This window comes from Petaurus breviceps, unplaced genomic scaffold, assembly GCF_028583685.1.
Source record: "Petaurus breviceps papuanus isolate PSGF00001 unplaced genomic scaffold, PetGlider_PUasm1.0 216, whole genome shotgun sequence".
NCBI classification, from domain to species: Eukaryota; Metazoa; Chordata; class Mammalia; order Diprotodontia; family Petauridae; genus Petaurus; species Petaurus breviceps.
In genome coordinates this window covers 5,127,261-5,140,735 of record NW_027185867.1, presented here as the reverse complement: position 1 = coordinate 5,140,735, position 13,475 = coordinate 5,127,261, and the positions used below count along the sequence as shown (strand labels likewise).

Below are 13,475 nucleotides of genomic sequence, written 5' to 3'. Positions count from 1 at the left end.
GGAGCCCTGGAGTTTTTGCCAGAATGGAGAGGGAAGTAGACCAGTTGTGCAAAGAACTAATAGGTCTGATATCAGCCTGCCTAACACTTAAATGTCACCATTACTGTTTTTAAAGTAATATGCTGGCATCAAACATGGATATGAGCAACAGATGGCCAATATTGGTTAGTTGATTTGATTGATCTCTTAAATGTAACTAAAATATAAAACCACTTTCTCTTTCAACATCCAACTTTTCCCTCTATTTAGAACTGCTACTATTTAATACTTAACTTTACTCAGCTAAAATAAGAGGAAATTTGGAATTATCTTAACCCACTGTCTCTTGAGAAATTTTTTTTCCTTTTTATGTTGTCATACAGCTGCTGATTAATTCTTTAACATTAGGATGTAAGGATACAGAGTTCTTAGAAAAATGCTGTGCCTACCCTCTTATCTCAAGGCTTCAGAAACATTCTGTAGCTTAAAGAGAGGGAGGGGCATGTCTGTAAATTAGGTAGCACGAGGGTGTCTTAAGAAAACTTTTGACTATAACTGGGTTAATTGAAACAACCATATCAGAGAAAAAAGGAATCCCAGACATGCAGTTCTATGGGAGAAAAGGAGGCTTTCAGACAAATGTAAGGACAAAGAACACTGTTTATACACACAAATGTTTGCTTGGCTAGTATTTTTGCATGCTTCCATTTCACTGTTTGAATAAGAGAGTTCTCTCTCTCTCAGACCAGCCTGTCTTCTTGCTGTCATGAAGCTGCCATCCTCTCTCCTCATATCAGTCTGGGGCTGCCAGAATGATGCTGTGTCTCAGAATCAGCCATTTTCCTTCATTGCAAAAGATAAGGGGGGAATGAGAAGAAAAGCCTTGTGTAACCACCAAATTGCACCTGGTAGCAGGAGAAAAGATTTGTAAATAAGTAGCATTATCCACCTCTTGTTCTTCCTCTGGCCTCCTACCAATTCCAGGGGGGGAAATCCTTTTTTCTTTTTAAACATTTTGATTTTTGTGTGCTTATTTTAAATATATATTTAATAGGGGAAGAGTTTTTGATGCAAGATTGGATCTTAAATGTAATGGACAATAGAAATAAATTTAGGATCCATAATATAATTTTTAGATCATTACATCTATGCTTAGGGTTGATAACCTAAGGTTACAGGTAGCTTTTAGTAGAAGACTCCTTCCCTTCTTGTTTAAAGAGGAAATAAGAAAACTTAATTTACTTTTATTTGCTACCTGGTTTTTTTCCTGCAAATCTTTTTCGTTTTCCCCTATAAAATAGTAGATATTATTTTGACACATTGTGCATTTGTTAAGTGGCAGTTGATAGAGTGGATGGATGATGATGATGATGATAATGATATGTGGTGCAAATTTAGTTGATCCTAGATAAACCCATTGATAGAAGACTAAACCTAGATTATTTAAGAAGAGCAGAGTTCAAATCCTGACTTGGACACTTAGCTGTGTGACTCTGGGCAGATCATGCAACTTCTTTCTACCTCCAGTTTCCTCATTTGCAAAATGGAGATAATAATAGCATCTCCCTTATGGGGTTGTTACAAGGTTAAAAGTGAGGTAATATTTATAAAGTGCTTTGCAAACCTTAGAGAGATGTGTATGGTATTTTTTTGTTTTGTTTTGTTTGTCCTTGCTGATTAATTCAAAAGTATATTTGGGTGCTTAATTTAACTATTAAACAAATTAACATTATTCAGTTAATATAATTTTTCATGGGAAAAAAAAAGACTAGTATATGCTGGAAAATTTCCCTGAAGTTGTAGTTACTTGAAACTAACTGAAAATTTGGGAAACTTTTCCTCGTTCTCTAGGGTAGCAGTCTATATAAGGCACAGAATAAAATTCACTCATTTGGGCTAACCAGATTTAGATTCTCAGTGTAAAAGGAACAGTACTTAAATTAGTCCTTTATAGTAGTATGTTTCTGATGCTTAAGATACTAACATGTTTCCTCACTAACTATAAAAATGAGGGAAAAACACTTTTTTTCTTCACCATTTACTAAGTGGAATATTATTCCCTTATTTCGTAGAGATGTAGCAAGTTTTACTTTGATCTGAACAAAAACATCAATGTCTTCCCAAAACTCTCCAAAGTACTTTGACCTCCCTAAAGGTAGAGAGAGATACACAGACACACCTTCCTTCAATAGGTCTTTCAGATACTTGTTATTATGCCATATTTCTTCCCAATAGAGATGTCTGTTTCATCAGTGCCAACTTCCCTATACCACCACCTTTTCACTCCTCCAAATGCTTTTCTCCATCGTAATCATTTGCTAAAATGTTTTTGTGATTGGGACTCTCTGATTAGGTCTCAGACATTCCATAGCTACCTAGAAGACATCATCAACTACCGGTGGGAACTTGAGGAAGGGAAACCCAACCCCCTGAGAGAAGCCAGTTTTCAAGACCTGCCTCTGCGCACTCGAGTGGAGATTCTCCATCGCCTCTGTGATTATCGGCTTGATGCAGACGATGTCTTCGATCTCCTTAAGGTGTTTAATAGGCTGTCCTGGTCCTGAAGCACTTAGAAATGAGATTAGAATATAAAACAAAAAGAGGGGAAAGGAATGAGGAGTTAGAATTTATTTTATTTTGGTCCAACATCTGAAAGATGCATAGATGACTGATAGAATTTTTAGTTGGAACCTACCTTTCACACCTGTACTAGACTAAATAGAATCTTGAAAAGTGGGTAGGGAATAAAAACTTTCACTACCTCTATGCAAGAATACAAATAAATGTTGCTGAATTAAGGTTTGTCAAATTATCTTCCTCTTCCTATTGATCAGAACATTAAAATTAGTTGAAAATTCAGTACACCTTGCAAAATAAATGTTGATTTGAAAAAGTCGTGGAGGTAGAGAGTAAAGAAACCTTTGGCTTTCACCTTTGTCATCTTTAGGAGGAGATTGTAGAGAGAAGGTATAGATTTGAAATCAAATATTCTTCAATGTGAAGTGTGTTGGATAACTTCTTCATTTGGCTTTGCTCTAGGATACATTATAGGAAGATTGTTGGAGGTGGGACCCCACTGTAAACAGTTCCCTATTGTTCTGGATCAGATTTGAAATAGAATTTGCCTCAGGTTAAGATGGAGCTACATTGCAATGTGGGGGTGAAGTTTTCACAGTATCTGATTCTATCCCGTGGCAGCAATTTTTCATGGATATAAAAAATAAAGTTATCCTAAACCAAATTATTAGATGAGCAGTGCCTCTTTGTTATATCCCAAATTGTCATCTACTTTTTAATTTGGTTGGACAGTATATAACTTTTAATTTCTCATTTTAGTTTCCTTCCTTTCCTCCTTGTGCTTCTGGCTGTAGGGTTTGGATGCAGATAGCCTCCGAGTGGAACCTTTGGGTGAAGACAGCACTGGTGCATTGTATTGGTATTTCTATGGAACTCGAATGTACAAGGAAGACCCAATACAGGGAAAATCCAATGGAGAACTGGCCTCAATTAAGTAAGTACATTGAGGGCAAAGACTGCCTTTTATTTCTTTCTTTCTCTGAAAAGATAGATGTATATAGTACAGCATCCTACATAAAACAGATGCTCAGATCATTGTTGAGATTATCATTGTTGTTCAGTCACATGTGATGGACCTCATGAACCATAGCATGCCAGGCCCTTCTATCCTCAACTCTCTGAAGGAGTGTCCAAGTTCATCTTCATTGTTTCCATGACACTATCTCTCCGTCTCATTCTCATCCCTTTTCTTTTTGCCATCAATCTTTCTCAACATCAGGATCTTATCCAGTGTGTCCTCTGTTGAGATTAGAGATTATATAAAAATTTGAGATTTTAATGACTAACATCAATAAAAATTGGTTATATGAAAAGTTAAAATTATATTTTTAAATATCCCACAGGACAGTCTAGTGAGAGGTAGCTTGGTACATAAGGATATTACACTTGAATCTGAAACTGTGATCTTGGACTCTACACCACAGTGCTCTAATCTTTAAAATCACAATAATGATAGCTAACATTTTTTGTAGGGCTTACTATGTGAAAGGCACTGTGCTAAGCATTTTACAGTAATTATCTCATTTGATCCTCACTATGATCCTGGGAGGTGGGGGCTGTTACCCCCATTTTACAGATGAGGAAACAGAAGTTGCAGTGACTTGCCTGGGTTACAGAGCTAGTAAGTATCTGTGGCTGGATTTGAACTCAGGTCTTCCTGACTCCAGGACTAACGGTTCTCCATCTACTGTGCCACCTTGCTGTCCTATAGTATCTGTATCTTAGGTTGTTTGGAGGTTCCCATGATATGTAATGTATACAAAATGTTTTATTAATATTATAATACTATGTAAATGTCCATTATTTATTGTTGGTTTTGTTCTCTTCTACTAAGTGATTTGGCTAGGTCTAAAAACCAAAGAGCTGGTTTGAAGTAATTTAGCAAAATAGTAATAAATTTGAGCTAATAATCTATAGATATTGAGATATAAATGATAACATCCTCAAAGTAAGATTTCTAATTCATCATTCCACCTTCTGTCTGTCTGCATGTTACCTGTGCTAGGTAAGTGTAATTTTTGTGGCAATTTGGTTGGTTGTTTGTTTTTGTTTTTCAATTAAATACAACAAGGTTTTCTTCTGTGAATCACACAGTTGGCAGCTCAAGTTGTCGGTAAGGTTTGGCCCTTTCATTCATTTTAGAATCAGTGAAGATAGAGGCAAGCCAGTCTGTCCTGCTGCCCCTGCCCCCTTGCAAAACTGCTTGTAGAGCATTCTGGGAATAAGAACCGGCCTATCTCTGTAGTGCTCTAGGGCTTGGGGTTTGAGGCGAGATCTCTCACCCAGCTGGAAGGATTGAAGTCCAGCATCCACCCACAGATCTGCTTCCAGAACTGCCCAACATGAGAACTTTAGTCAGCTCTGGTTTTCTGGCCCGATCCAAGGGGCTTCCCATGCTGGTGTCCCATTTATCTTGGACACAGAGAGCTTCACCCCTGTTGCAGCTTGTAACTCATGAGCCTCAGGGTTTTACTAGCCTCAACCTCCCCCAGGATCAGGGCTCACAGGTGCACATGAACAGGCCCAACCACTTGGACTTGTAAAGTGCCTCATATGCTCTCATTAGATCTTCCAGATAGCCCTGTGAGGTAATAATACGAGAGGTGTTAACCCCATTTTACAGATGAAATAACTAGAAGCTCAGAGGCCTTGAGTGACTGGCCTGGTCCCATAGGTAGCCATTGTTGAAAGCAGAATTTGGACCCAGCTCTCTCTAAACTTCCAATCCAGTAGTCTCTCTTAGAATCAAGTTAAGACTCTCTTGATTTTAGACCTCCCAGCACAGAAATTGTATACACCAAAGAAAAATTAAAAGTAACATAAATCTTCATCTTGCAACTTAAGGCTATTTCTTCTGTTTTATTTTTTCACCATGAAAATGAAGGGCAACAAATTTTTTCCTTTTTCTCTTTGATGCTCATTTCATCAATTTTGCAATCTTAGGACAAGAACAATGCCCTTTTTTTTCTCAACTCATGCTTTTCCTTCTAAAATATTTTTTTCAATCAGGGAAAATGGAGGACAGAAAAGTATCCCAAATGTACCTGGAAAAACAGGAAAAAGGAGAGGGCGACCCCCCAAACGGAAGAAATTGCAGGAGGAGATTGCACTCAAGTAAGAACACTTTGTCGATCTGTAATCATAGAATTGCAGGATCTTCAAGTGAAAGGAACCCCTCATGTTACACACATGAAGATGCTGAAGTTGAAAGGTCTGCGTCCAGGGTCGCACAGCCTAGTGGCAGAGCCCAGATAATAATCTCATTTCTTTGCCCAATACCTTTATGCTATATAATTCTTCCCAGTGCTCATTGAAGTAGAAGAATTCATGGTGTCAGCTTATTTTTACTCAATTTCATTCAACAAACATTTATGAAGTGCTTACTTTGTGCCAGCCACTGCCTGGAAATACAAAGAAAGACATTAAAAGGCATAGAAACATTGCCTCTGCAGACAGAGGACCTAGATTCCTATCCCACCTCTATCCTAACTTTCCCTGGATCCCCATTTTCTCATCTATAAAATTGAGGCACCAGATTAAATGTCCATTTAGCCCCTTGCCAGTTCTAAATCTGTTATCTTAATTCTTTCCCTCAAGAAATTTACATTCTACTAGAGGGAAATAGTATGTACCCCTCAAAAAAATACAAAATAATATTTGGGGGCAATCATGTTGTCCAAGAGCAAGGAACCTCCACAAGGATCCCTCTCTATGAATGACAGCTAGCCACAAATGTAAGACATAGGCAAGGAGCGTGTTCCAAGCTTAGCCATTGGAATAAACCCCTCAGCCCAGATGTTGACCTTATAGACAGTAACATGGAGAAGTCCTAGGCCTAATGTGCTCTCACATGCCAGGTTGCACTTTTTCATCTATCAGGTGAGAATAAGACCATGATTATTATGTATCTACACGAATGTTTGCATTTGTTGGGGGGGGGAGGGGGAGGAACAATTGTGCCAGGATTCTGGCCAGTTTTGACAATTTGTATTTTTTTATTTATCAAGAGAAGGATTTTGTAGATTAGAGATTTTATTGATGCTCAGTGAATGGTTCATTGAAGGATAAGTTGGACCTCACTCTTGCTGGTCTTGATTTTAGTTTATGGAGCATTTTTAGGTTTCTAGGACATGGCTGGAAACTTGCCCTCATTCTAATGATACTAGCTTATCAATAAGGAGGAAGCATCTAATGTACAAAAATCCTGGTGGTGATGCTTGTAAGGATAAGCCACTTATCTCCAGCTTGAGTCTCTCAACAGAGAGCCAAGGTGGCCTAACAGTAATTTGATCAGGTACCTAGGTGAATTTCCTTACTGAGGAGTTGAAAATGTCTTTTTGGAATCCAGATCTGATAATATGAAGAGTCAAAATGTTGACAGAGTCAGAAGTTTAAACTGTTTGTGTTCCACACAGTTTTTGTAACACGTCATAATAACTTTGACCTTAGCTTGTTGTCGTTGTTCAGTCCTTCAGTCATCTCTGACTCTTTGAAAGGCCCTGGATCATAGCACACCAATATTGACCATAGTGTTTTCTCTGCAAAGATACTGGAGTAATTTGCTATTTTCTTTCCCCAGTGGATTAAGGAAAGCATTTAGGGACTTGCCTGGGGGCCACACAACTAGGAAGTGTCTGAGGCCATATTGGAACTCGGGTCTTCCTGACTCAGACCCAGAGTTCTACCCACTGAGCCCCTAACTGCTTCCCTCTAGCTATTCCCTGTATCCCACTGCTTTTAGTGTTAAAAAGCTCCTTATATTCTCCAACCTGTGTACTTTCACAGTTCTCAGCTTCCCCTATATTGCATCAATTAAGACATATCTTCCCAGAGCTACTTTAGATTTAACGGCCTATACACCTTAAACTGTAGGGGGAAACGAGCAAAATCCCTATATTAAAATTTCCTCATAACCTTTTATTTTCAAGAACAAGACTCTAATCTATATCTTTTGGAGGAACAAAAACCTGGTCATTTTAATAGAATTCTTACTCTTCATCTTCAAAGGATAAGATTTTTAAGTTGGATTCTTTTTTACTGAGTAATGGGCAGGTGAGATCAATGCACACAATGCTTTGTGGAATTATGCCACCCTCTACTGGTAGTTTTGTGCCTTCAGAAGTTTAAATACTTAGAAAGTTTTTAGGTATATTATCAGGATTAGGGCATGGCTTTGGAGAACAGAGAAAAGGCCTCATACCAAATGATGGAGACTTCCGTAATTCTGTTAAAGCTACAGCTAGCCTATACTTAATAAGTCCTTGTTAATGACTTCTAGGAAAAAAGTCATCTGGGATTGTCATCTCACTTTCACCGTTACACATACATGGATGTCAACTATTTTTATGTGTCAGGGAACATAGTTACACATGCAGCCTTAATATGGTATTCTTTTGGCACATTCATTGCGTAAACCTCAGTCATTATATTCTGTTTCTATTTCAGGAAAATTGAATACGTGTGTGATTTAAATGAATATTCTTTGTTTCCCTCTGTTTCAGTGAAAAGCAAGAAGAAAACTCCACTTTAGCACCACAGACAAGAAATGGTAAATTTTGCTGGGGTTTGGAAAGGGGAAGGGCAGGTAATTCTTGATATTAATGTCATGCCTCTGCTACCTTTCTAGCTTTAACCTATACTACTTCCTTCTTGCACTCTGCAACTGGCCTTCTTAGTGTTCCTGACACAGCATACTACGTCTCCCTTCTCCTTGTCTTTGCCCAGGTTATCTATGATTCCTAAAATGTGTTCCCTTCTCACCTTTACCTCTTCTTCAGATCTCAACTCTGATCAAGCAAGCCTTTCTAATGAGAAAAGCCTTTCCTACCCCGCCCGTCACACCACATCCCATGTACCCATTGTTGTCCTCAATTCCAACCTTTCCCCCCTACCTCCCCCCCATCCCTAGTCTCACCCTGGAAAATATCTTGTATTTATTTTGTATAAACTATACATACACACACATTGGAAATCATATAACCTGTGTTTTCTGACCTTTCAGTAGGAGAAAAAAGATTGACTTGTGGTAGTAAAAATGAATGAGAATATAAAAACTATGGATTTGTGTTAAGCCAGGAGTTCCATATAAATATATAAATACATGTGGGTCACGATTTAAACTGTTCAAGAACTCCTAAGTCTGTTTAAAAGATAAGTTGTAATTGCTTTGAGCACAGTCAATCTTAGGTTGTATTTTGAACATCAGTATTTTTTTCCATTATACCTTGAAAAATGGCAGACATCAAAGAGGAATAGTTCAGAAATTTGAATTCTTCCTAATTTGAAGGAGAACCCAGTACACAGTATGTAATTTGTGATAGGTTGGTGAAGGCAAAACTTATAATAGGATAAAGATGTTGGCTATAGTATAGTAAGGCTAAATCCTTTTGACTTTAGGGTCCCAGGGACCAGGGAACGGGACATGGTGGCTTCTGTGTCAAACAGAAGAAGAGTGGAAGCAGGTGACAGAGAGCTTCAGAGAGAGAACATCCCTACGAGAACGACAGTTGTACAAACTCTTGAGTGAAGACTTTCTGCCCGAGATCTGTAACATGATTGCTCAGAAGGTCAGTACACATGGCTAGTGCTCATTCTCTGAGGTGATAAAGACCATATGCTTAAGATGTTTGTTGGTAAGAAAGAATATTTCCTTCTAGGAAGAAGAAAAATTGAATAATTTTAGACTTAGTCTGGGAACAGAGTTGTTCTGTTAATGATTGCTGCAACATCCCTAAGGAAGTGTAAAATGTCGGTTTGTCAGAATACATGTTCTTTGGTTTGGGATTATTGCTTTTTGGTGAGATCTCTGGTTAAGTCTTTGAAATTGAAATGGGAAGGAGAAAATTCCCCAGATAAGATAATAAAATTGTCAGAAAGGTTTAATAGAGAAAGAATGATGGTTGTAAGTGAGCTTTGTAATTCATTGGGGAATAGTAAATGGAAAGAGGGAACAGTAATATGCGAAAGTGATATCTTGAAATTAAAAGTGTATGCATGTTATTCAAAAGAAATAGATAAGATACAAATGATAGCAAAATTGCACTGTATGTCAAGAAACTAGGAACCTACGTGGCAATCCAGAAAAAAGGAAGAAGAGTATGGTGGAGAGTATTTTGGTAAGAATAATAGGAACTTCAGTATCCTGGAGACTGCCCCATCAGATAGAAAAATAGACGAACAGCTCCTGGGATACAGAATTGGCACAGAGGCAGAATATGCTTGTATTGAGGCACTCCCTACTCTCCAGCCATCTTCCAGAGTTCCCGCTTTGCCCTGAAGCATGGAATTCATTTCATCTTTCAAAAGGTAGAGGAAGCAAAGTAAGCTGCCATTCTGGATCAATGAGAAAGCACTTCCAGATGAACTGGAAACAACTCTGGGAGAAAATAATTGTGTCCCCTAAAACTTAATGGGTCAAGGAAGGGAATAAATGCTGCACATAGTCTGACATTCATACATTCGTATTGTTTCACTTGTTTTTCAAAAAGGTAGTTAGATTCCATGACCTGAGCATCTAAAATATTTGTTCAAGTGGTTCAAGAATTAGAGGGTCTCAAGGACAAAATTCTGACAGTTTTGAATGATTCCAGTAAAGAAGGAAAGGTGACATCTAATGAAATTAATATAAGTACACAAGCAGCTCTGAACTAAGTTTCAAAATGAGAAGGAAACCGTACCGATAGATGGAAGCAGAAAAAGAACAGATCAGAAAGGCATAAACTTACCAAAAAAAAAAAAAAGCAGCTCTTGATGTTCTTGACCATTATTCAAATCAAGTTTCAGAAGTGTATGCAAGGGGCGGCCAGGTAGCACAATGAGTAAGAGCACCGGCCCCAGTGTCAGGATGACCTGGAGATCAAATCTGGGCTCAGACACTCAGCACCACACCCAGAAATAACTGGCCGTGTAACCTTGAGCAAGTTACTTAACCCCAATTGCTTTAAAAAAAAAAAGTATGCAAATATTATGGCTCTGAGTTTTTGATATCTCTTCCCAGTCATCTGGGAATCAGATTTGAAAATCAATCAATTTGAAAATCAGATGATTTTTCAAAGAATCCCTCTAACCATTCATGCCAGAACCACAATTTCCTTTTGTTAGAATGAGTGGAGGGTTTGTTGTAGATGTAATATATCAAAATTTCATCCAGAAATCAGATAACATCTTGCATGATATTTTTATAAACAAGATGGAAAAACAGAATTCTAATCCTGAAGAAGGGAGGTGTCTGTTGGGTTGAGAATGAGAAATAGAGAACTAGGTGATCTCCTGACTAATTTAAAGCTCCATTTATTCTGTGATTATTCTGTTTTCTGACATTCCTTCTTCTTGGGTAGATGTTTCCATGTGTCCCTACATTAAGCTGCATTACATCAGTCAGTAATAAATAAGAAACCAAAGCAATCCTTATTAATATACTCATACCTTTGTAATACAAAATGCTAATTTAACATCTGAAAACATACTTTTCATAGGATATAATGCCATCAGTGCTATGATTTAATTCTTATTTTTTAAAGGAACACTGGTTTGTATTGGAAGAGGTTTATACTCTGCTCAGAGAAAAGCAACCCAACCTCAGGGTCAGAAGATCTGGGTTCAGGTCAGGTCCTGCCTCTAACACTGGTCATGTCACTTATCTCTCACTACTTAGGACAACCCCAAAATTGTAAGTTTTGCAATAGTTGCTGATATGCATGGCTAGAAGGAGTTTTCTCACCAGCATTTCCCTGTACCAATTAAATTGCAGGTCCACAACAGGAAAAAAGAGGGAGGTGATAATCCTTGACCACCTGTGGCCTAACTTTAAATAATTAGTAGTTATTTATGTAAATCAACATAAAATGAATCTTCTTTACTTTTGTACAGACTATCTAAAAAGATTCTCAAATACTTCGTTCAGTCTATATCCATTATCAATGTGGGCACTCTGTACAACAATTCAGATGAGAACCCAACCACGTCTTCTGTGATAAGAAACTGATCTCTATGTGTTTGTTTCCCTTCCAAATGTTCCCTTTGGAGGCAGGCTTCCTGCCCTTCTGGCCAAGCAGGGAGTGATCCTCTTGTCTCTCCATGTTACATGGGCATAGAATGCTGCACATAGCCACTGTCCACCTATTAGCTCATATCTTTAATGCTAATTTTTGCATAAATCTAATAATATTATGAAATCTGGTAAGCATGAGATTGATTTTCCCTTTTCAGTTTTTTAGTGATTGTGGGACTCTGCCATTCACGAGCTGTAGAGAACCACTGGAAGAATGTATTTCAATGATGAATTTTTGTTCTGGGCAGCAGCTTCAAGTCATTGAAATCTCTGTAGTTTTCTGAATGTTATCTGCCCACTCTACCCTTTGATTTGGGGCCCACTTCATTGTCTGTCCAAAATATTGATGATTGGTTATTTAGGCTTCCCCTTCAACTGTCTATCACAGCCTAGTCAGCCAGTATTCTTCTATCCATTTGTTTTTCCCTTGGGATGGTTAGAGTAGGCTTTCTTGGTTTGATTTTTCAGTCTCACTTACGAAGCCCTTCAGTGTTCTGAGGCTTGATGCAATCAGCACAGTATTATTCACAAACTGAAGCATCTGGAGGGCTTCACCATCCATGGGGAATCTCTCTTGCATTTCAACTCTGTACTGTATATTCTCCATGACAAACACCATTGTTCTTATGTCTCCCTGTATTTTTTTTGCTTTGCTTGATATTAGCAGAACCTCAGAAGTATACGTAAATTTTAAGCAGGGCAGCAAGTACCAAACCACATGTAATTACATTCTCTATGATAAAGTACTTTTCTTATTCCTCATTATAACATGAAAAAGGCTATTACCAATGGATTGCAAGCTCTGGCAGGTTCACTTAAGCCTAGTGTGTAGGCCTACAGTGGGCTGCTGGGGACCAGCTTACCTAAGTTTAGAAAGGCTTAATGATTAATTTGTTGGCCTTAATGTCTCAAAGATTATTGCTTAAGTCAGAGGGAAGCTACTGTCATTTCTGTAGAAGATGACCCATCCCAACACAAATTCTCTTCATGATTCCTTCAGCAATTCTGTAGGTAATGGAATGCCATTAGAGCCATGCAGGAGTATTTCTTTGGGGAGGGTTTTCAAAGGTGTCCTTAGATGAATAATTTATGTGTAATGGATTTGTCAATGTGTTTTGCTGACTTCTTACCACATAGATGATAGGAAGAACTACTAATATCTTTTTCTTTAAAGGCATTAGAACAGGAAAGTGATATGTGCCATCTATCAGTTGCAATCAGTTTTGCTTAGCTTTTGTGCGAATATACTTTGTAGAAGTACATAGGGAAGAATCTTGTGTCAAAAAGCACATGAATTTTTAAAAAAATCAAAACAGTAAGAGAATGGGAAGGCATTAGAAGGACCTTGTGGAGTTGCATTTTAAGCTATTACCTCTTCTATCCCAATAATGCAAGGCATATCTGTTTTTAATTGACCATCTTAAAGGATTGAATAATAGGAGTGAATAAAGTAATGTGAATATTTGGATCAAGATAGAATATATTTTACAATTCCAAGAGAGACATTCTAGCTAATTAATTAACCATTCCCTTTGATTCTTGCCAATTAATTAAACTTAGCATTGCTAGTTTGTAATCACTAGACCTGGTCTTGGGCCCACGCCCACTCCCACTTTCTCACCTACCTTATGTAGCAGCAAGCACCCAAACGTCCTCAGAGTTTGCTGCCAACACAGGTTCTAGGATCTGCTTTTATAAAGGAAAGCAACTCAAAATGGGTTAACAAGCTTACTTTAATCAGTCAAACATATATCCTTTACGTCGTTCAGGGGAAAAAGGTCAGCATCCTGAACTTCAAAGTATACAGGCAGAATTATCAAGACAGAAACAGATCAAGTAGACAGATTTCCAAACTGTCCAACCATTACAT

General features: G+C 38.0%; 1 protein-coding gene across 1 annotated transcript in view; it reads left to right on the top strand.

The window, feature by feature from the left end:
- Positions 1–13,475, top strand: part of CECR2 (CECR2 histone acetyl-lysine reader) — a 164,819-nt gene that overhangs the window by 121,322 nt on the left and 30,022 nt on the right. Inside the window, exons 3-7 of the mRNA XM_069094306.1 lie at positions 2,333–2,516; positions 3,351–3,490; positions 5,566–5,670; positions 8,058–8,104; positions 8,953–9,122. Coding sequence (XP_068950407.1) covers positions 2,333–2,516; positions 3,351–3,490; positions 5,566–5,670; positions 8,058–8,104; positions 8,953–9,122 — 646 coding nt within the window. The remainder of the gene's footprint in view (positions 1–2,332; positions 2,517–3,350; positions 3,491–5,565; positions 5,671–8,057; positions 8,105–8,952; positions 9,123–13,475) is intronic.